Genomic DNA, 23,743 nt, shown 5'->3' with positions numbered 1-23,743 from the left:
AAAAGATCACACAGTCCAACAGTTAATAGAAATGCTGGAAAAACTCAGCAGGTTTGGCAGCATCTGTGGAGAGAGCAACAGTGTTAAAGTTTCATATCCGTACGACTTCTTCAGAGCTCTGAAGAGTCATACAGACGTGAATCGTTAACTCTGTAGAGTAGGGCCCATTAGGAACCAAAGCGGCAGTCTGAGAGAGCAGCCGGAAGGTGTAGATGAGGTTTTAAATGAGTACTTTGCACCTAGTTGTGACTATATAGAATTCTGCTGCTAATGATGCCCACAGCATCTCACGGTTGCACAATCTTCAGTTGCTAGATCTATTCGAAATATATCCCATTTAACACAGTGGTAGTGCCACAGAAAATGATACAAAGTATCTTCAATGTAAAGACGAGGCTTCGTCTCCACAAGGACTCTGCAGTGGTCACTCTTACCGATACTGTTCTAGACAGATGCATACGTGGCAGGCAGGTTGGTGAGGATGAGGTCAAGTATGTTTTTCCCTCGTTAGTTTGCTCACCACCTGCCACAGAAACAGTTTAGCAGCAATGTCCATTTGGGCTCAGCCAGCCTGGTCTGTAGTGGTGCTACTGAGCCACTCTCATTGAAGTCTCCCACCCAGAATACATTCTGCATCTTAGCCACTTTCAGTGCTTCCTCCTGGTGGTATTCAAATTGGAGTAGTACTGATTCACCAGCTGAGGAGGGACATTACGTGGTAATTAGCAGGTTTCCTTGCCTATGTTTGACCTGATGCCATGAGACTTCATGGGGTCTGGAGTTGATGTTGAGGGCTCCCAGGGCAGCTCCCTCCTGACTGTATACCACTGTGCCACCACCTCTGCTGGGTGTGACCTGCCGGTGGGACAGGACATACCCAGGGATGGTGATGGTAGTGTCTGGGACATTGTCTGTAAGGTATGATTCTAAGTGTATGACTATGTCAGGCTGTTGCTTGGCTAGTCTGTGATGCAGTTGTGCGCATTTTGGCACTAGCCCCAAGGTGTTAGCAAGGGCGACTTTGCAAGGTTGACAGGACTGAGATTGCTGTTGCCGTTTCCGGTGCCTAGGTCGATGCCAGGTGGCTCATCCGGTTTCATTGCTTTTGGACTTTAGCGACTTGATATAACTGAGTGGCTTGCTAGGTCATTTTAGCGGGCATTTAAGAGTCAACCACATTGCTGTGGGCCAGATCAGGTAAGGACGGTAGAATTCCTTCCCTAAAGGACATTTAGTGAAGCAGATGGGTTAAGATAATCAACAATGAATTTAATAAAATATCTGATGACCATGAAACCAAATTTCACCATCTGCTGTGGTGGGATTCTAACCCAGGTCCCCAAAGCATTACCTTGGGTCTCTGGATTACTAGTCCAGTAACTAGTCCAGTGGGCAGCCAAATACTCTATCTCCATCTACCATATATGTTGAAGGACAGACTCTGGTATATGTTGAAGGAGAGACTCTGGTTTTTGTTAAGCGTTTCCCATACTTTTGGCAGTTGCTCCTCTCAAAAGGCCTCCATTGCCAAGGAGAACCAAGACTGGATCAGCTGCACCAGCTCATCCTTCTACAAACTGTGAAAGTGAGTGTTTGACAACAAAGACCTCCGCAAGTCAGCAGAAGTTCTGGTGTACAGAGAAGTTGCCATCACTACATTCCTGTACAGCAGTGGGACCTGGATTGTGTATCAACAACACATAGGGCCCTAACTTCCGTGGAGTGGCAATCAGTGTCAGATTGCCACTCAGGGCCCAATTATTTATGTGAATTTTTTTCCCCAGCCTGTCTTGCCTGACCTGCTGACTCAGGCTGGGCGGGATCCAGCAGTGCAGCTCATCCCCAAGGTCCAACATCGAAGTCCAGCACTAGTTGCCATAAACCAAGTAAGTTAAAGGTCCCATGAAATTTAAAGTTTCTTGGCAGGCCAGGGAGAAGGCAAGCGTCTAAACTAAGGAGATGGGAGTTGTGGGGAAATCGGAGGTCGGGGAAGGGGTGATTGGAGGTTTTTGGAGGAGGCACCTGGACCTGGCAGGAGTGTGATGGGTGGGTAGGTCAGACCTCGGTGTGGGGTGTGGTGGGTCAGACCTCGGGTGTGGGGGGAGGGGGGGCAGGGGGTGAGTCGGAAAGGTTGGGTTGGGAGCAGAGGGGGTGGGTCAGACTATGTGCCGGGGGGGAGTGGATCGGAACGTGGGGGTGGGTGGGGGGACAAAGTCGGCTTCCAATGGGAGGTTGGGGTGTGGGGAATACCCATGGGGGTGGGGTGGTTAGTCAGGGGCTTGGATAAGTCCCATTGGGTGTCATGGGTGTGGGATGGAGGTTGCCGGGTTGGGGGGGGGTGTTGTCGGTCTGGGTCTTTACAATAGTTACCCGGAAGTCAGAAGAAGTTTTGATTCTTCTAACTTTTTCTGTAACTATTTGTGTTACACAGTCTGAACCATCCAAAGTTTGCGATTTAAGTCATATTTTTAGATGGCTCCTAGTGTAGGGCAATTGCCCAAGGAAGTTTGCGCTTCGGGGCAATTGCCATGAAAACTCTTAACTGGGAACTTCCGATAGGGATGCTTGAGCGCATCTTTGGGGCACCCCTGCCGATCGGACGCTGGGGGGCTCAGAAGTTACGGACCATAACAGCACTCAAAAAATTCTATCAACAATGCCTCTGCCACAACTCCGGATTCAATGGTACGATCACCGAACAAACACTAGTGTCCTTCTTGAAGCCAGCTCCACAACCATTCAGACTAACGCCTACAAAATTAATTTTGATGGACTGGACATTGCGTCCGGTGGCCAAAATCTATTTCCCCCACCAGTCCTTTTTTCCCAGCTCTCAAATGGCCAATCTTCTAAAGGAGGACAAAGAAAATGCTTCAAAGACACTCTGAAGCTCTTCTTGAAGCACAGCAGTACTGACGCTAAACACTATTGGAGGAACTTGCTACCAATCAAATGGCAATAACCTGCCCATCAAGCTACATCATACTTTGAGTCATGAAGGAAGTGAATCCTTCACTCTGGATTCCACCAACTTGTCCAGGGATGTCCTGCTCCATATGCCCATAGTTTGCAGGTCACAAAACAGCATGTACAGTCACATGAAGACCCGCGGCAGAAACTTGCCACCAAGCAGACATCATCCTTGAATCAAAGGACAGCTGACGATGATCCTTCAGATAAAACATTAAACTGAGATCCCTTCTGCTTCCTCAGGTGAATATAAAATATTCTAAAACACTATTCAAAGAAGAGCCACAGGATCTATAAATCAAACAATTAAACAAAGCAAAGCTAAGATAGATAAGGGCAGGGGGAATGAAATAAATACAAAATGACAGAGAATGAGAGTTAGAGACAGAGGAGAGAGAAAATCAGAGAAGGACTGTGTGAACAAAATCGAAAATAAGAGAATGATAAGTTTTCATTTTTAGCATGTTAAATGAAAGGAGGGAGTATGGGAAAAGCAGCATCGGTAAGTTGCCTGTCTAATAACCAGCATCACTGGCTAAGAGGTTTAACAAAGAATTATGGGCTAAAATTTTTATGGAATCAAGATTGAGATCCATACCCAAGCCTATACATGGGCGCACTTACACTGCAGAGCTAAACAGTGTGCCAGATTTTTCTCAAGGTTCAGGTAGCTTGACTTTGGCCAAGGTATTTTGAAAATTCTCTTTCCTTGGTTCTGATGTCAGGAACCATGATTAGGGAAAACAAATTCCACTTGTTCCAAACCTCTCAGGGTTTCTGAACATTGTCGAAGAGCTGGCAAAGTCAACACAGAATTTCTAGAGTTTTTGGACCCTTTTATGCATTGACCATCAGTGGTCTCATCATCATTCCCATTTGTATTTAAAATGCAATTGGTTCCAACAATGACATAGGATCCCAATTGTTCATATTTAAACAGCCTCACGTCCATGTCAGGTAGGTGGATTGGACATATATTTATAGGTTTGGCTGACATTTACATCAGGCAGTCTTTGTGCATCCAAGGTGTGGGCAAATTTCACCTTCTCAACCAATTTCCCTCTGGAAGCCATTGTTTCTCAGATGAGAATTCAGATAGACAGCAGTTGAACAACGTGTCCATTCAACCAGGAGTTTTTTCAGTGACATTTATGATGGTGTATCTACTTATTCACAATGCACAAATGAGCAACAGTAGATGGAAGTACAGAGGATCTTTAAGGGCCAGTATACATTCTCCTGAAGAAGAGATGCCTAAAGGCACAAAAGCACAAATCTGGTCAGATTTCATAGGTGTTGGTGGAAATTTTAAGAAGGCTTTTTGAGTACAGAAGTATGATTCTGGCATTTTGACAGTGTGCCCATTAACCTGGGATAGCTAAAGGCTGATGTGAAATTCACAGGATATGTTTTACAAGGATGAGGAAAGCATTGGCTGTCTACAGTTGAACATGTGGCAACTCCAGTGATATCTGTAATCCATCCCATAAGACCAGAAGACATAGGAGCAGAAATTAGGCCATTCGGCCCATCAGGTCTGCTGCGCCATTCAATCATGGCTGATAAGTTTCTCAATCCCATTCTCTCCGTAAATCCCCACAAGCAATGGGCTTTGTTGCATTACTTCTTCTGGTTTCCACATGTTTCACGATATGTCTATTCACAGTAATGAAATCTATCATGGAGATCAGTGGGGGCATATGGAGATCCAAGTTTATTTGGAACTCTTTAGATGAGGTTTCTTTCTCTCTGTGCAAATTAATTTGCTATGCTATTTCTTTTATGGATTTTCCAATCACTGAAGTCAGAGCTCCATACCTGACACCACCAGTTGCCAAGTGTACTAGTATGAAAATCATACAGAACAGATAGCTCCTACAATTGCAGGAGCCAGTAGCTGTGTCATGTAAAAACCTAATTCGAGGAGGTAGTGGACAACCTCAGTCTGAATAGGCTCCAAATTACTTGTAGTATGCAGCCATCTCGGACTTCAGTGATTAGAAAATCCATAAAAGGAACAGTAAATCAAATTCATTTGCACAAAATTCATAGGAGCAATTCTGAAAATCAGCACATCCAGCAGGCACTAATGCTGGCTAAGAGCTTGGAATCACATAACCTGCATAGATCTAGAATAGAGATGTATCATGATGCGCAACAATAGAATAACACACACAGCACTTAAAGGATTCAATTTTTGTTAGCATTTTAGCAGTCATGTTCAGAGAGTGTTCCTGCTACCATTTAGGATATTGGGGAAAGGGATAAATAGGACATCATCTGCAGTACTTGACAATATTGAATATTAGCCAGACATTGTATGGCGTAGATGACTGTTTTAGGCACTGGAAGCCTCAGAGACTTAAGATTTGATCAATTGGAGCATGCCTTAAGTTTAGCACAAGCTATGTAGGTTCTTCCATGTGACTTTGTGTCAAAGTTTTTTTCTTGGTCGTACAATTGTTTAGTGATTACTAGTGCCTTTTTGCTGTGTAAAAATGGGGATACATGCATTGATGTATAAGGCTTTTGCAGAACTGTACTGCAACACACCTAATTGAAGGCACCTGCAAGATTGTTTTAGGATCATGATGATATACTTCATTATATATTTTTGGTTACATTTGCCTAGCTATAGCAATGCTTAGTTTTAGTCTAGGTGTCAGGTATCATTACTAGCCACAGTACTTAGCAACCAATGCTGCAATCTTCTCTCTGCGTTAAATAAAGCAAACAGACCTGAGTGCCTAAGGATGAAGGCACTCTAATTTCTCCCAGGGCAGCGGGCATTGCTATGCCTGATTCTGGGCTCATGGTCACATACTGCAATAGCAACTTATATTTTTATAGCACCTTCCTATAAATAGCCCAAGGCATTTCACAGGTGTGTTATCAAAAAAACTTTGACACCAAGTCACACAAGGGGCAACATTTTCACCCCTGTCAGAGGGGATGTGCGGGAGCGGGCGGGCCTGATCAGAGGCGCTGCCATTTTAAGTGGGCGGGCCATAACGTGATGTCCGCCAGGAAGTGCTATGAGCCCCGTGCGGGGGGAATTCCCTGAGCTGGGAGTGCATTCTTTCGCGCACATTCTTTCGCGAAAGAGCTCACAGGTCTCCCTGAGGCAAAATGCTGCCTCAGGGAGATTGGGTCAGGTTTGAAACATTGAATAAAGATTAGAAAAAAAATTACTGACATGTCTCCTCATGCGCTACTGTCACATGAGCTGAGACACATCAATTTCTTTTATTTAGACATTTAATACAAATTTTAACACCCTCATGAAACTTCATCCCAACTGTGGATGAGATTTCATGTTTCTTCGGAAGCCTGCCCGCCAACATTAAGGTTGGACGAGCAGGTCCATTGATTGATTCAATTACTTTATTAATGGCCAACTCAGTTGCGCACCCGCTGACCTGAAAATGTAAATGACGTGGGTTGATGTCGGGACACCCTCCTGATGTCACCCCGCATCATTTTACACGTCGCCAACTGGAAGATACAGCCCATGATATTACAGCAGATGATCAAAAAATTGGTCAAAGAGATAGGTTTTAAGGAGCATCCTAAAAGAAGAAAGCGAGGTAGAAAGGTAGAGATATTTCCAGAGTTTAGGGCATAGGCAGGTTAAAGCACAGCCTTCAATAGTGTTCACAGATGATCAAGAGGCCAGAATCAGAGAAGCACATAGATCTCCCAAGATTATAGATCTGCAGAAGGTTAAGGAGATGGGAAGTGGCGAGGCCAGGGAGGAATTTGAAAACAAGTATGAGAATTGTAAATCAAGATGTGGCCTGATCAGGAACCAATGAATAGAGGGATGGGTGAATGGGAATTGGTGTGAGTTAGGATACAGGCAGAGTTTTGGAATGAAATCAAGTTTACAGAGTTCAGATGATGGAAGAATAGCTAGGGATGTGTTAGAAGTTTTGTCTAGAAGTTACAAAAACACAGATGAGGGTTTCAGCAGCAGATGAATTGAGGCAAAGGCAGAGTTGGGTGATGTTACACAAAAGGAAGAAAGCAGTCGAGTTGATGGTACAGATGTGCGAGCAGTGACTCATCTCAGAGTCAGATGGAACACCAAGGTTGAGAATGGTCTGCTTCAGCCTCAGAGTCAGGGAGAGGAATGGAAGCAGTGGGCAGGGAACGCAGTTTGTGATGAGGGGAAAAGACAGTGAGAATTTGGGGAAAGATGGTGGCGTAGTGATAACGTCACTGGACTAGTAATCCAGAAGCCCAGGCTAATGTTCTGGGGTCATGGGTTCAAATCCCATCACAGCAGCTGATGGGATTTAAATTCAATTAATAAAAAAATCTGGAATGGAAAGCTTGTCTCAATTATGGTGACTATGGCAACTATCAGTTGTTGTAAAATCCCATCTGGTTCATTAATGTCCTTTAGAGAGGGAAATCTGCCATCCTTACCTGGTCAGGCGTACATTGACTCCAGGTCCACAGTAATGTGACTGACTTTTAACTACTCTCTGAAATGGCCTAACGAGCCACTCAGTTCAAGGGCAAGGGTTTGCCAGCGACACCCACATCCCATGAAAGAATATATTTTTTTTAAAAAGACAACGGCCTTAGTCTTCGCAACATTTAGTTGGAGGAGATTGCTGCATATCCACTGCTGATTGTTGGACAAGTCTGTCAATTTAGATTGTGGAGAGATCGAGAGGTGGTGGTGATGATGTACAGCTGGCTTCGTCAGCAAAAAATGTGTTTTCTGATTTGAAACCAGAATAACCACTTCTATTCTTACAAACAGTGGCAAGGTGATTGTGCAGTGAATTTCTCATATATGGCACAGTTAAATATTGAGGGAGTTACAGTCTTTACTGTTCATGTTGCATGCAGATGTACTCTGTGGCTGCCCCCAGCTACTCTCTCCACCATCACCGGGTCATCCATATTTGAAGGAATCGTGTGATATGCAAGAAATTCAGTCCACAGTAAAGTCACCTTGCTGCTGCTTTTTATGTGAAAACAGTGGTCATTGGTCAGCTTCAAATCAAAATTTTATCCATTCTCAGTGATGCTCTGAGCACTGATTCACCTGGAACCAGAAGTGGTGAGGCAGTGCAAAATGAGTATGAAATCAGCATCACTCATTTCCACTCATAATTCTAGGCCCACTGCTGAGTTTGTATGTCAATACTGGTGAAAATCAGCAGATTCAGCTACATTCAGGCTTGGGCTAAGTGGCAAGTTACATTCGAACCTCACAAATGCCAGGCAATGATCATCTCCAACAAGAGAGAATAACCATTTCTCCATGACATTCAATGGCATCACCATCACTGAATTACTGACTATCAGCATCCTGGGGGTTACCATTGACTAGAAACTTAACTGGACTAACTCCAAAGAAATCAGTATTGGAGGCTACCAACGTCATACTGCACAGATCACCAACACAAAAGATTGATCTTTTTTCCTGCTGCCAGTCCAGCTAGGACCATCCGACCCATAAAGTAGAATTGCAAAACTACTTAATGCTGCAGGAAATTGAGAGGTCATACACTTTGGTAGGAAGAATAAAAAAGCAGACTATTATTTAAATGGAGAGAGACTCCAAAAAAGTGCAGCAGAGGAGGATCTGGGTGCTCTTGTGCAGGAAATATAAAAAGTTAGCATGCAGGTACAGCAAGTAACTAAGAAGGCAAACGGAGTTTTAGTCTGTCTTGCTCGGGAGTTGGAGTTTAAAAATAGGGAGGTCTTGTTACAACTGTACACGGTGTTGGTGAGGCCGCATCTGGAGTACTGTGTAGTTTTGGTCCCCGTATTTAAGGATATACTGGCATTGGAGGCAGTTCAAAAGAGATTCACTAGGCTGATTCCTGGGATGAAGGGGTTGACTTGTCAAGAATGACTAAACAAATTAGGCTCTTATTCATTAGAGGTTAGAAGAATGAGGGGTGATTCTTATCGAAATTTAAATTCTGAGAGGGCTTGACAAGGTAGATGTTGAGAAGATGTTTCCACTAGTGGGGGAATCTCGAGCTAGGGGCATAGTTACAGAATAAGGAGACACTCATTTAAAACTGAGATGCGAAGGAATTTCTTTTCTGAGAGAGTAGTGAATGTCTGGAAGAGAGAGTTGTGGAGGCTAGATCACTGAAAGTATTTAAAGAAGAGGTAGATAGATTTTTGAAATTTCAGGGAGTTGAAGGCTATGAGGAGCTGGCACGAAAGAGGAGTTGAGGCCTGGGGCAGATCAGCTTTGATCTTATTGAATGGCAGGGCAGGCTTCAGGGTACAAATGGCCTACTCATGCTCCTATTTCTTATGTTATGATAAATCAACCAAGTCTAGACTGTTAAATGCCATCTAGTCAGAAATTATTTATAGCTATTAGTCACTTGAAAACCAGGAATGCTTGAACATATCCATAACTTGTGCATCTCTGTGCCCTCACCCATGAAGAACTGCCAGTGTTAGTTTTATTACCAAGTTTGCTGCTTTCAAATAGAGAAAAAAAATTCAATTGGAGATCATGGAAATCTACACATTCACCTGGCTGACACCATTAGCATTATGAAAGATTTAAACAAGAAATCCTGATTACAGGTGAACATGTAGTATAATTGCAGGTGAACATGTAGTATAATTCCCATTTAGCCCAGCTCATTGTGATTACTATAGTTGAAATATCTTTGTATAGCACTAAGCTAACACAAACCTGTAGGGAATCTTCCACCAAAGAAGATGTTGAATAAATCTTCAGGCGTTATATCCGCTTCAAATTCTCGGTAATACTTCGAATAGTTGGCATAAGGAGTACGGACAGTTGGTGGTTTCTCGCCACATTGATCATATTGTATTCTTTTCTCTGGGTTACTCAGTATAGCATATGCATTTCCAATTGCTAAAAAAGACATCAGTAATTTCAGTTAGCAGTATTTTCATCCTTAGTTTGCTCTTAGAATATCACAATGCTTGTGAGCATAAACTAAGAATGGTAAATTTAGACAGCCAAAAAAGCATTACATAGACAACATACTCTATGTTATTAGTTACTCATAGATTAAAGGTATACCCTTCCAGTCAATTTCAAAATTATGAAACGTTTTGATCAAGTAAATGAGAAAATATTTTCTTGGAAATAATCAGATGGCACAGATTTAAAATAATTGGAAAAAAGAACAAGAGAAATATTTAGACTCCGCTACAATAATCGGGAATGTTCTACTGAACAGAGTAGTGGAAGCAGATTCAATAGTAACTTTCCAAAGGGATTGTATATATACCTGAAGAGGAAATATCTGCAGGCTTATGGGGAAAGATCGGGGGAGGGAAGCTAATTTGGTAGCTCTTTCAAAGACCTATCGTAGACATGATCGTAAATTTATGCAGCTTAACAGTCTTTTTCTAATAAAGATTTTTGAGCAGAATCACACATCTCCTTACTGCTGCAACTAATAGCACCTTGAATGATCACTGTTAATTATTTCTATGAGCCATCAGCAGAATGTCAAGAATCACTTCAAATGAGGCAAAGATAGATGTTACTGCTGACAGTTCAAGAACTACATAATTTCAGAGTTTGAGGTGTCTACGAAGAATACAATTAGAATAAAATAAAATTCTTAAATTACAAATTTTTTCCCCCAAGGAGCAAGGGACATTTGGTGGTCCTAAACTTTGGCATTAAGACTGCAACCGGCCTGATCAAAAGCCAACAGCAGTTCACTAAAATTTGAGTAGAAGGCAAGAATAGGTGAGCATGAAGGAGAGATAAAAAAGACGGTGTAAGGTTCTGTTTGTGTGCATGCTAGTGATGGCATAGTTGCTCAGTCATGAACCTTGCAAGATGTCTCTGATTTTGCATCTCACATAGCAAGAGTGAATGAGTGCTTACAAGCTGTGGGGTCTTGCCTCGAAGCGGGAGTGTGGATCAAAAGTGGGGACATGTCTGTCTTTGTCAAGCATTGTGTGTCAAGTTGTCCTGCAAGAGTACAGTGAATGGGGATAAGGCTCGGAGTTAAGTGTGTGCCACGTAGCATGGGGGAGGTGAAGCAAGAGGAGACAAGAGATTGGTAAAGTAGGGGAAGGGGTTTTAAGGTTCTGAATGATAAATGATTGCTGTGAGGGGAGCTGGGTAAGCTTAAGATGCTGAGTTAGCGCTTCCTTTAATCAGATTGCACTGTGAAGCGTGAATTGCATAAGTGATGATTTAAGAGGCTGAAGAATATGTTGGAGCCCAGGGAGATTGAAAAAGAAAAGATGGAAGTACCAGTATGTATATCTGCCCAGCCTTGGTCAAGTCATTAACTTTTTTCCAGCTCTATCCTGTAAGCCTTCAGGGTGAGGGAATTGGTACTCAATGCCAGTGCCACCTTTCACCAGATAGCATAAGTTACATTTCTGGGTGGCCTGTCACCTAAATCTTTGGCCCCTGCCTTTGATTTCCTTGAAAAGCATTTTGGAGGTCTGAATAGATGAAGCTGTGTTTATTTTTTCCGGCTTAGTATCATGTCTTGCTGCCCTCTGGGTCCAGATGCTGTCTGCAAAGTCATAATTGTGTCTAAGTATGATATTTTTAAAATCACTAAGACAGGCAGTAAAATTATCAAAGTGAAATGAAAGAGCCAAACCGGTCCATCTCTTACCTGCTGCCTTAAGAATGCAGGCTGAACTGACTTTTTAAAAGCTGCACTAAGTCTCCAGGTGGTTCAGCTGTTCATGCCCGATATGCACTAATGCAACAATAAAGAGGACTAAACCCTCCTCCAGGCCACCCAACACAAAGTTTCTTTAAAAAGAGGCAACAGCAGTGTAACTTATTTCAAAGAAATTCTAGGCATCAGCCTCATGCTTTGCTAAAAAGGTGCTAAGAAGGATTAAACCAGGTACATCGTTCAAATGCATCTCAAAAATAAAAGCCCAAAGTAGATTTCACTAATGACATTTTCTCTCAAGGAAAATAAAAGGGAAACAGAACTGAAGGTAGTATTCTCCTAATGACACAGAGATCATTTTGTTCTGATCAAAATATTTTGAAAAGAGACACAAATTGTTGGAATTTTAACTGCAAACTCAGTGACCTACCCACGGCATGTGAAGAGTGCTGAAAAATTAGTTTGGCGATTCAGATATTAAAACAGCAAATTAAAATAAGCATTTTTTATTAAGTTTCCAAAATTGTTAATTATTTTCATTAAGATTCTGTAATTGCACTGGTTGTTTAGTTCTCATCCTTTATTCCGTTGTTTTAGAATTTTCCTTTATTAATGTTTCTTCTTGATTGTGACTGAAATGTTAAGTTACAGCTTTGTACCTTTAAATGCGTCCGTTGCACCAGGGGCACAGTTTTTATCAGGGTGAAACTTTAATGCCAGTTTCCGATAGGACCTCTTTAAATCGTCTTCATCCGCATTTCTACCAACTCCCAGAATTTCATAGTAATTCTTACATCTTTTTATCCTGCAAAGCATAGCACAACAATTGCCTAATAGAGCGTGATCTGAAATAGACGATGAGCGAGGCAGAGGCAAGAGAAAGTATCAGAAGAACAGTAAAGATACATTATAAATGTAGCATGTTTTCTTTTGTACATTTATCTGCCCTTTGAGTTGCCTGATAGCAGTGCTAGGAAATGGAACACTTTCGGCATTCAGTGTCAACATTTAAGCATTTCCAGATCAACTATAGCACAGCTAGAGATAGATTAAGCTGTCTAAGTATCATATAACTCCAATTTTAGAAGATAATTTTTTGATCATGCAGTGTAGAGGATTTAAGTTAATACCAGGATGCAGAATAAAATTTAAAATGTAACAGTACATTAGGAAAAGTAGTTGAGACATAACAAGTAACCTTGCTAAAATTCACACATTGCATTTAAACTCTGCTGGTATAGTCATAGCCTTTTAATGTAGAATAATTAAACTTCAGTCCCTGTTTTGCACTAATGACATTAAAGTATACAGCAAAGTCAATGCCAAATCATAGCAACATTTGGATCCAAGTAAACATTTAAAATTAGTCTTCTTACTTCCATATGGTGAATTCTAATTAAAATACAATCTTATTTTGCAAATTCCACTTCAGTTGCACTTTTCTATAAGATTATGCCCCTGAAGAAATACATTTCCTGCAATGATGTCATTATCCAGTAGTTAGTTTACACTATATTTGATTGAAAGGGAGTTTTGGATTTATATAGTGTCCTTCACAAACTCAGGATGCCAAAAGTGCTTCACAGCCAATGAAATGCTTTTGAAGTATAAGCACTGTCATAGTTTAAGAAAAATAGCAACCAATCTGCACAGAGCAAGGTTACATAAACAGTGATGTTGGTGGAGGGATAAAGGCTAACTGCTTTGCCACAGAAATGGAAAGAGAGAAAATGAAGTTAGAGGAAGACATACATCATGCTATATGCTTTTAAATTGGTTCAGAACAGCACTGGGCTAAGACTTGGGAAAAAGTAGTTCAATAGCAGTTGGAAAGTGGTGTGGTGAAACCAAGGTGAAAGAAGAAATTTATCTTCAATATGTAAAATAAATAAATCATGAACAGGAGTCAATAACAGATGAGATTAAAATAAAAGTTATATTACTGCCAAGGTGAGAGGTAGCTGGGAGTGTTACAAGTTTATTACTTTCAAGACTTAGCTGTTTACAAGTCAAGATTGCTTGTGATTTAGAGCTTTATATAAATCCACAAAGGTGATATAATCTCTTAAAACTCTAAAAAATCCATTTATGTTGAATTTATAAATGTGACAGTATATTCACCCCCTTTATTTCTAATCTCCCAGCAACCGATTACCTGATATTCAATTTTGCCATTCTTAACCAATTTACCAAATCCTGCTTTCAATTTGTCTATCTGTCAGTAAGCATTGTTCCACACCAGAACAGTTGAGCTTGAGAATTAAGCAGAATTGGGGCCAAACACACATCACTTTTCTATGGAAAGCTATTGAACACAACCATCTACCTCATTACTATGAACTAAATCAGTTTTGGAAAAACAATCAGAATGAGCCAACAGCAGAAATGTCAAGCAGACTTTAATGCAATTGTATTGTAAGAGGCACTTGAACTGCAAAGATACATTCTTTTTGCTTTTAACGGTGCAGCTGACTCTTCATTTGAAGCTTTTGCTAATTATTTCAATTAAACAATTTAAATAAAGCACAGAAGCATTTCTGCACATTTTCAATTTAAACAGGTAATTTAAAATTCAGCAATTTTGAGTTGAGAATAGACTGCAATCCTCTTGCACATCAGCTCCACATTGTGCACACAATTTACACAAACTTTACCAGTTCTAAATAAAAATGCATATCAAGAAGCTCTTGTGCAATACATTTAGCATCCTCACCTCCGCACACCCTCCAGCTGCTCTTGAGTGTAACTCTTGGCAGCTTCACTGATTCTTGCAGGCTTATTTCCATTCACACATCTTTTCAATCTACTGGACTCACTAGGAACATTAGCTGCATCCGGTTCACAGTTCCAATCATCTGAACTTCCATTTCTAACTATTAATTCGATTAGTGCTAAAATTTAAAGAGAATAAGCACAAGAAAACAGAAAAAATATTAACAGGATTTTTTTAAATGTTGCATTGTGAAAATTAATAAAGCTGCAAAAATATGTAATTGATAGATTAAAATTAGCTCAATTTAAAGTTATATTTTTAAAACCAAAGTATTCATTTAATTTTGGCTGAGATTTTATCTACAAGTACTCATAATTCAAAATCCATTAGAATGTTTGGTGAGAACAAAATTATTGTACTCCAAAAGCATTAACAGATAAATCACTGTGCAATTATTCATACAAAATCACTGAAACTGAGACAACCCAATTTACTAATTCATTAAAATAATTCACATTTATTTGAATTCATTTAAACTGAATGCAGAATCCCCAATAACTTGCAAAAAAAATTGATCATGAAATTCAACAATACAAACTGGTTGCCTTTACGAACAGACGAACAAGGAGCAAGAGTAGGCCATTCAGCCCCTCGAGCCTACTCTATCATTTAGTAAGATCATGTGATCTGATAGTGGCCTGAAGTCTGCATCTCAACGACTGCCAAGGAATGAAGGAACAGAAGTGCAGAGTATTTCTTAAATGTTGTGAGGTTGGGAAGTGTTGATATCCAAAGGGATCTTTGCTCCCTTGTCCTCACTTTTCACCTCACCAATCTCCGCATTCAAAGGATCATCCGCCGCCATTTCCACCAACTCCAGCATGATGCCACCACCAGACACATCTTCCCTTCACCCCGCCGTCAGCATTCCATAGGGACCATTCCCCCCGCTAGTCCACTTCCCCATCACCCCCTACACCTCAACCCCCTCCCACAGCACCTTCCCATGCAATCGCAGAAGGTGCAACATCTACCCTTTTACTCTCACCCTCACCAAGGGCCCAAATACTCCTTCCAAGTGAAGCAGCGCTTCACTTGCACTGCCCTCAATTTGGTCTACTGCATTCGCTGCTCTCAATGTGGGCTCCTCTACATTGCAGAGACCAAACACAGACTGGGTGACCGCTTGTAGAACACCTTCGGTCTATCCACAAGCATGACCCAGACCTTCCTATCACTTGCCATTTCAACACACCACCCTGCTTTCATGTCCACATGTCCGTCCTTGGCCTGCTGCAATGTTCCAGTGAAGCTCAACACAAACTGGAGGAACAGCACCTCATCTTCAGATTAGGCACTTTACAGCCTTCCGGACTTAACACTGAGTTCAACAACTTCAGACCACAAACTCTCTCCTCCATCCTCACCCCTTTTTGATCCCCTTTTTTCAAATATTTATTTAATTTTTATATAGATATATTTTCCCCACCTATTTTTATTATTATTTTTAAAATTTATTTCAATTTTTATTCATTGTTTTATCCCCACCTTTTAGCCTATTTCGATCTTTTTTCCTCACACCATACCGTCCACCCGCCTCACCCCCACTAGGGCCATCTGTCACTTGCTCATTCTGCTTTCTACTCAATGTCACCATTAGCACCTCCTTTAGCCAGTATCACCAACACCCCTTTGACCTTTTGTTTATGACATCTTTTGCAATTTCTCCTTTGCCTCCACCTATCACTGGCTTTCTATCCAACTTCACCTGTCCCACCTCCCTTAAACAGTATATATTTCACCATATTTTTACTTCTCTTTAGTTCTGAAGAGTCATTCAGACTCGAAACGTTAACTCTGTCTTTCTCTCCACAGATGCTGTCAGACCTGAGTTCTTCTAGTACTTTCTGTTTTTGTTTCAGGTTTCCAGTATCCGCAGTATTTTGCGGGATCTAGGTGCCCTTATCCATAAGTCATTGAAAACTAACAGCAAGCAATTAGGAAGGCAAATTGTATGTTGGCCTTTATCGCAAGAGGATTTGGGTACATGAGCAAAGGTGTCTTGCTTTAAATTGTACAGAACCTTGGTTAGACTGCACCTGGAGCATTGCACACAGTTTTGATCCCCTTACCTCAGGAAATATGTACTTGTTATGGAGGGAGTGCAGCAGAAGTTTACCAGATTATTTCCTGGTGTGGCGGGACTGTCCTACGAGGAGAGATTGAGGAGACTGGGCCTGTATTATCCAGAGTTTAGAAGAATGAACTCATTGAAACTTACCAAATTTATAAGCAGCAAGACAGGATAGATACAGAAAGGATGTTCCCCCAGCAGGGGTGTCGAGAACTAGGGGACACAGTGTAAAAATAATGGGCAAGCCATTTGGGACTGAGATGTGGAGGAATTTCTTCACCTCAGAGTGGTGAATCTTTGGAATTCTCTATCCAGAGGGCTGTGGAAGCTGTCACTGAGTATGTTCATCGGTAGATTTCTAGATACTAATGACATCAAGTGATATGGGAATTGCGCTGAAAAATGGCATTGTGGTGGATGATCAGCCATGGTCTAGTTGAATGGAAAAGCAGGCTCAAGGGGCTGAATGGCCTACTCCTGTTCCCATGTTCCTTTGTCTCAATTTGCTAACCATTTTAAACTCTTTCATTAAAAAGGTAGTTCCCATTGCACATAACAGGTGTGCTGTATTAATGCGATTTTCTGCTATACAAAGTGGATGGTAAGACAATAATAGGTTGTAAAAACGAAGCAAGTCTGTAGTTGTTAAAAGTGCAAATAGCTGATAAAAACTTTAGGCAGCTTCAAACAGCTTTTCACACTGTTAACTTTGGGAGGCATTTGTAAAGTGGAGACTTCAGAGAGTTTCAAACAATCAATTCCAGCAGCTTGAAGTCTCTACTCAGATTGCCTTCTATTGTTGTTAAAAGTACAAACACCTGATTGAAGCTGCTTGATAACCTATGGATGAAATCATTGGAACTTTTAAATTTGATAACTACAAGAAATAGCCAGTACACGTAATATATTTTAAATGTCACATTTGTAACTGACTCCTGAGGTCACAACAAATGGTTGACATCATTTGCTCAACATAGGCAGCAGTGTGTGATAAACAAAAACGGTTAAACAGTGGGGAACGTACAATATTTCCTATGTTTAATTATATTAGAGTTGACAAACAAAACAATCGACTGTTGGTATCACAGAACCAAGAAAAGCTTGATTCAAGGTAGCTTATACCCAACGGGTGAAGTATTGGTGCATTCTATTTGTGCTCTAATGTGTCAGGGAGCTGGAAGGCATGCTTGTGTCGACAACTGGTCATGCTAGTTTTTAATCTCAATCTCCTTGGTAAGGAGGCATAAACTGACGTAGATCTAATTGCCACTACAGAACATAGTTACAAGGTGGCCAAATTTGGGAAATAGATATTCCAGCTTACAGAACATTTCAAAAGACAGGCTGAACAGAAAAGGAGGGGGTGATAGCCCTGATGTTAAAGGGAGATATAAGGACACTAGTGAGAAAGTACCTTGAATCATACAATTAGGAAGTAGAATCAGTGTGGGTGGGGAATAGCAAGAGTCAGAAAACACTGGTGGGAGCAGTGTATAGCCCACCCACCCCCCCAATAGTAAGTATACCACTGGACTGAGTATTAAACAAGAAGTCTTTGTTATAATGTAATAATTGTGGGTGACTTTAGTCTTGATACAGCTCAATCAAATTGGCAAAGGGGTCTGGAAGATGGGTTTGTAGAATGCTTTTGCGACAGTTTCCTGAAGCAATGTGTAATGGAACCAACTAGGGAGCTTTTTTTTAAGTATTGAGCAATAAGACAGGCTTAATTCGTAATCTCATAGTAAAAGATCCATTGGGAAACAGTGATCATAATATAATTGAATACCATATTAAGTTTGAAAATGATATACTCCAATCTCAAAGGAAAATCTTAAACCTAAATAAAGAAAATTACATTGGCATAAGGGGAGAGCTGGCTAAGGCTGATTGAGAAATAAACTAAAAGGTATAACGGTTAACAAGCAATAGGAAATTTTTAAAACCATTCAAAATATTGGAAAATACATTCCACTGAAAAACAAAAGCTCAGCAAGGTCCACCAATCCATGGAATAAACAGATTCTGCATCATACTAAATTCATTATTAAACACTTCCCACTAATCTTCTGTTGTTTTACTCATTAAGAGACTTGCCCAGGCTAACTGTAAATAGCCTGTGTCTCGCTCGTTAAAGTCAGCCTTACCTAAATTTATCACAGTAGCTGTTTTCTGTTTCTCCCCTTTAAACTCTGCATGAACTTGATCATATACCTATTAAATTAATGTTCACAGACTGTTAGATTATTAAATTCAGCTCTTTGTTCATTACTAAATCTAATATGATTTGTTCCCTTGTTGGTTCTAGGGCAGGGGTTCCCAATGGGTCAATCATTTGGGTTGCAAGATACGAGGCAGCAAGGACAACTGTTGTGTGAAGGCACTGGCGGGACAGTCCTGGGATCAGCGTTGCAGCTCCATTACATACATGCACATACATGATTCTTAGCTCTGAGCCCCCAGGGTCTTCAAAATGGTTGTGGACAAATCCATTGGCCTCAGCCCATCACCAACCCCATTCCCACCTAACCCCACTGTTCAACCACTGTTCACCAACTACAACATCCACCACCCCGCACCACCAGCTTGGCTCAACAACTCCCCCTCCCACGCCAATCCCTCCGATTCAACAGCCTCCCACCCCCAGCTGAACAACTCTCCCCCACCCACCCCCATCAGCCAACAACTCCCACCCCCACCTCCCCCTCCCAGCACCACCAACAACTCCCTGCCCCACCACCCACCCCCATGCCGGCTCAAGCCTCAACAACACAGAATGAGATTTTCACAGATGGTCCCAGGTAGCAGGGGAAATTGTCTGTCGGAAATTCAAACTTATAACAGGCAATTCTCAGGGAGGTCAGCGCATCAGGACTTTGCAGGGTCCTGACATACATCTGGTCTCCAACATCCCTGAGACCAGAAGGTCTGGGCCATGGTGTCCTGCAAAACTCAGCATAAAAATATGAAGGCAGTGCTACCTAATGTTCCCATGGTTACATGCTGCTTAGATGATAGTTCCACCATTAAGGTGTAAAGTTTCTGCATCGCTGCTTGATTCTCTGCACTGACACATAGGCCATGTATTCATGCCACTTTCCCTCACCTACTGCACACCACTCTCCCTCTCCCCCCCAAATCCCACCTCCTCCACAGCATCCAGGTAAAACCTTTCGGTAGTTATCCAAAAGCTCAGCTATCTTCAGCATCTGGGACGGGGCAGACGTGCTGCTTTACACTAAGTACTTTGACGTTGGAGCTGTCCCAATCTAGGGCTACATTGTAGAATTATTAATTACCGCTGCTGAATCCCCTTTTTTTTATTCTTTCATGGGGTGCAAGGGTCACTAGCAAGGCCAGCGTTTGTTGTTGTTCACTAATTGCCCTTGAGATGGTGGTGTCAAGCCACCTTCTTGAACTGCTGCAATCCATCTGGTGTGGGTACAAGCACAGCACTGTGAAGGAGGAAATTCCAAGATTTTGACCCAGTGACAGCAAATGGACGGCAAAACAGTTCAAGTCAGGATGACGAGTGGCTTGGAGGGAAACTTGCAGATGATTGTGTTTCCATGCATTTGCTGCCCTCGTCCTTCTAGATGGTAGAGGTCACAGGTTTTAAAGGTTCTGTGGAACGACCCTTGGTGAGTTGCAGCAGTGCATCTTGTATATGGTACACACTGCTGTCACTGTGTCAGCAGCAGAGGGAGTAAATGTTTATGGAGTGGGTACGGTGCAGATCAGCAGACTACTTTGTCCTAGATTATATTGAGCTTCTTGAGTGTTGTTGGAGCCACACTCATCCAGGCAAATGGAGAGTATTCCATCACAATCCTGAGTTGTACCTTCTGGATGGAGGACAGACTTTGTGGAGTCAAGAAGTAACTCACTGCAGATTTTAACCAGCCACAGGATTTATATGGTTGGTCCAATTCAGTTTCTTGTTAATGGTAACTCCCAGGATGTTGCTAGCTGGGGATTCAGTACTGGTAATTCCATTGAATGTCATGGGGAGGTGGTAGATTCTCTCTTGTTAGAGATGGTCATTGCCTGGCATTTGTGTGGTGTAAACTATACTTGCCACTTCTTAGCATCTCAAGCCTGAAGGATGTCCAGGTTTTGCTGCACACGCTGGGGCTTCAATAACACATAAACAAAAACAGAATTACCTGGAAAAACTCAGCAGGTCTGGCAGCATCGGCGGAGAAGAAAAGAGTTGACGTTTCGAGTCCTCATGACCCTTCGACAGAACTTGAGTTCGAGTCCAAGAAAGAGTTGAAATTGGACTCGAACTCAAGTTCTGTCGAAGGGTCATGAGGACTCGAAACGTCAACTCTTTTCTTCTCCGCCGATGCTGCCAGACCTGCTGAGTTTTTCCAGGTAATTCTGTTTTTGTTTTGGATTTCCAGCATCCGCAGTTTTTTTTGTTTTTACTTCAATAAAACATGGCTGATTCTCCCCCCAAACACCACCCCTGTTCCTCACTGCTAGCCCCTATTTAACGCAGTTTGTGCGCGTTTACAGCTACTCTAACTATACAAATGCTGCAGTAACAGGAATCACTCTCCTCTTTCATGCAATGAATTCCATCTCCCAGCAGGGCCTGAGCTGAAGCTAAGACATCCCCTGTCCTGCCTGGGCACGCTATTACCTTTCGCTCGCTGAGTCGGATACCTCTGTTGCGCCCAGTACAGATACTGCAAGGCCTCCTCCCGGTCACCACATTTTAGGCACCTTTGTGCGGCTTCGATGCTGCGCTCCGCCTCCTCCAGCCCTGCCTCCATTGCCTCAGGCTGCCTGCGGTTAAACTCGGTATTTTTTCCCCTGACTGAGCTGAACCACAATCGCCCCTCCCCTGCCCGCGAGCTCAACTCGCGCGCACACGTCACCCACCCAATCAACACAGCGCATGTGCATAACCACTGGCGGAGGGTACCTTTGTTAGGGGCGCGAACCCTCGATCTTTTGCAACGTGCGAGGAAAACATGTCGACAGCCCGTAGGCTGAGGTAGGGCCAGTGGTTGTAAGGGAGGTGGAAATAGGCAGTCTTTACGATCGGTAGGATGTATGGCCCGCAAAAGTCAGGTGATTGTGACCAGCCGTTTCAACACACCCCCCCCCCAATATAGAGCAGGAAGTGGAACGAGTAGCTGAGTGGCCTGGTCAATGGAAGTAGTGTTAGGTGTAGCCAGTACATATGGATCCTCCCATCATAGGCCAATCCCCGCATTCCAGGGACCAGTCTACTGAATCTTCGTTGCATTACCTCCAATGCAAAGATGCCTTTGATATGGAGACCAAAACTGCACACCAGTGTGGTCTCACCAAAACCCTGTAGGAAGACTCCCTTGTTCTAGTACTCCAAACTCCTTGCCATTTTAATTGCTTGCTGCAACTGCATGCTAACTTTCTCTCTTTTGTACCCAACTACAACAATGGTATACTCAAGTACCTCTGAATATGAACATTTACAAGTTTCACACCTTTTAAAATTTTTTTCTATTATTACTTCCAAAATGATTAACATGACATTTCCCCACATTATACTCCATCTGCCACCTTGTTGCCCACTCACTTCACCTGTCTATATCTCTATGACTCGAACTCAAGTTCTGTCGAAGGGTCATGAGGACTCGAAACGTCAACTCTTTTCTTCTCCGCCGATGCTGCCAGACCTGCTGAGTTTTTCCAGGTTTTTGCTTTATATCTCTATGTTGCCTCTTTCTGTCCTTCTTACAACTTGAGTTCTCATCTAATTTTATATCATCAGAAAACCTATATACATTACTCTCTGTCTCTTCATCTAAGTCATTAATATAGCCTGTGAGTAGCTGATCTTTGTGGCACTCCACTGGTCACAGCCTATCAACTTGAAAATGCTCCATTTATGCATCCTCTTTGCTTATTGTCCATTAACCAATCCTCTATGTTAATATATTACCCCCAACTTCGTGAGCCCTAATTTTATTTATTCACCTTTTGTGTGGTACCTTATCAAATGCCTTTTGGAAATCCAAGTATGGCACATTTACTGGTTCCCCTTTACTTGTTACATCCTCAAAAAACTAAATAAATTTGTCAAATGCAATATCCCTTTCATAAGTTCATGTTAACTTTGTTTCATTATACTTTGATTTTTCTAAGTGCATTGCTAAGACTTAATAATAGATACCAGCATTTTTCTGACAACTGATAAGCTAAGTGGCCTGCTTTTCCCTCCCTCCTTTCTTGAACAGTGCTTTGCTAATTTCTTTTTTGCTGGCACCATTCTAGAATCTAGGACATTTTGGAAAATCATAATCCACGCAGCCACTATTTCAGCAGCTTTCTCTTTTTGAACCCTAGGATGTAGGCCTTCAGGCCCTCGGGATTTGTTCTAATTTAGTTCCTTGGGTTTCTCCAGTACTTTTCCCTGTTGAGAATAATTACCTCAACTTACTATCTTATTATTCCCTTGGTTGCCTTCTATTTCTAATATGTAGCTTGTGTCTTCCACTGTGAAGACAGATACAAAATATTTGTTCAATGTCTCTGCCATTTCCTCATTGCCCAAGATGATTTCTCCTGATTCTGCCTTTAAAGGAGCCAACATTTACTTCAGGTACTTGCTGTTTTATATACTTGTTAAAGCTCTTATAATCTGTGTTTTATATTCCAGTCTACTCTACTCATTCTATTTTTCTCCTTTCTATCAACTTTCTGGGGCCGTTTGCTGGTTTCCAAAACACTCCCAATCTTAATTCTTACCGCTATTCTTTGTAGCAATATAAGCCTCTTTTTATGTTGTGGTAATCTATTTTCTTACACAAACCCCTGATGTCATGAAAATCCTGAGTTTTATTCTTAATAACACTTCGAAGCTCAATATTATCCACCTACCTTATTTATTGAATAATTTACATGTGCCTATCTCTATAATTCAATGTTTTTGGTTGAAAAATTAATCCTTTTCCAATGTTATCAGCTTTCTTGAAGATAGGAGGCAGGATGTTTGAGAATATGTTTTGAACCAGTTCTGTCTTTGTAATGTAAAAATATACTTATATTCTTACATAATCAAAATCACTAAAAACAAGTTATCTGGTGATTTATCTCATTGCTGTTTGTGGCACTTTGATGTGAACGTATGCACTGCCACATTTCCTGACATTACTCCAATGTAGCTACAATTCAAAAATACTTAATTGACTGTGAAGTATTCTAGAACATCATGAGATTTTGAAAGGTGCTACATAAAAGCAAGTTTGTGTTTTTCTTAGCTGTTTTAGGGTCTAAACTTGAAGAAGCATTTGTGGCTGAGAC

At 41.6% G+C, this 23,743-nt stretch overlaps 1 protein-coding gene across 1 annotated transcript in view; it reads right to left on the bottom strand.

Annotated features, from left to right (window-relative positions):
* The window catches only part of dnajc18 (DnaJ (Hsp40) homolog, subfamily C, member 18), a 29,587-nt gene extending 8,304 nt beyond the window's left edge, over positions 1 to 21,283 (bottom strand). The window contains exons 1-4 of the mRNA XM_041194531.1: positions 21,093 to 21,283; positions 14,311 to 14,488; positions 12,257 to 12,402; positions 9,659 to 9,844 (exon numbers count right to left, since the gene is read on the bottom strand). Of these exons, the coding sequence (XP_041050465.1) occupies positions 9,659 to 9,844; positions 12,257 to 12,402; positions 14,311 to 14,488; positions 21,093 to 21,225 (643 nt within the window). The 5' untranslated portion in view covers positions 21,226 to 21,283. The remainder of the gene's footprint in view (positions 1 to 9,658; positions 9,845 to 12,256; positions 12,403 to 14,310; positions 14,489 to 21,092) is intronic.
* Positions 21,284 to 23,743: the final 2,460 nt, after the last annotated feature.

The sequence above is a fragment of the Carcharodon carcharias genome, chromosome 8 (genome assembly GCF_017639515.1).
Source record: "Carcharodon carcharias isolate sCarCar2 chromosome 8, sCarCar2.pri, whole genome shotgun sequence".
Taxonomy (NCBI): domain Eukaryota; kingdom Metazoa; phylum Chordata; class Chondrichthyes; order Lamniformes; family Lamnidae; genus Carcharodon; species Carcharodon carcharias.
Note: the sequence above shows the minus strand (reverse complement) of the source record. Positions and strands in the feature narration are given on the sequence as shown.